This window comes from Charadrius vociferus, unplaced genomic scaffold, assembly GCF_000708025.1.
Source record: "Charadrius vociferus isolate BGI_N301 unplaced genomic scaffold, ASM70802v2 scaffold472, whole genome shotgun sequence".
NCBI classification, from domain to species: Eukaryota; Metazoa; Chordata; class Aves; order Charadriiformes; family Charadriidae; genus Charadrius; species Charadrius vociferus.
Window position 1 is genome coordinate 6672966 of NW_009647735.1, and position 564 is coordinate 6673529.

Genomic DNA, 564 nt, shown 5'->3' on the forward strand with positions numbered 1-564 from the left:
GGGAAGCGAGCCCTGAGCACGGCCGGCACCGGAGCATCCTTGCTCGGGGAGGGAAGGGCTGGGGCGCAGGGGTGATTACCTTCATGTGTTTCCTAAGTGAGCTGGGGTGGGTGTAGGATTTGTCGCACACCTTGCAGATGTAGGGCTTGTCCGAGGTGTGGACGTGCATGTGTTTCTTCCTGTCGCTGCTGTTGGCGAAGCGCCTGTCGCAGCCCTCAAACTCGCACTTGAAGGGCTTCTCACCTGCGAAATTCAGAGAGGGTGAAGGAGGGTCGTTCCCCTTCTCCATCCTCGCCTGCCTCCTCTTCTTCCTCCTCCTTCTCCTCCTCCCAGGACAGCCTCTGCCCCGCTCACCCCACCTTGGGGACGCACGAGCACCCCAAAAAATAAATGAAGAAGGGGAAGATGGACAGCAGGGGCTGTTACACGCCGGATAAATTCAGGTCAGCCTTTGTTACTTTTAACTCGCCTCCCGCCAGACCCGCGCTGTGCTGCGGAGCCCGGGGAGGGGGAGAAGACCCGAGATAAATTCAGCGGCTCGGACAGTTTTACAAGACGTACTCA

At 58.9% G+C, this 564-nt stretch overlaps 1 protein-coding gene across 1 annotated transcript in view; it reads right to left on the minus strand.

Annotated features, from left to right (window-relative positions):
* The window catches only part of LOC104283589 (early growth response protein 2b-like), a 41852-nt gene that overhangs the window by 25003 nt on the left and 16285 nt on the right, over positions 1-564 (minus strand). The window contains exon 3 of the mRNA XM_009881788.1: positions 80-243. Coding sequence (XP_009880090.1) covers positions 80-243 — 164 coding nt within the window. The remainder of the gene's footprint in view (positions 1-79; positions 244-564) is intronic.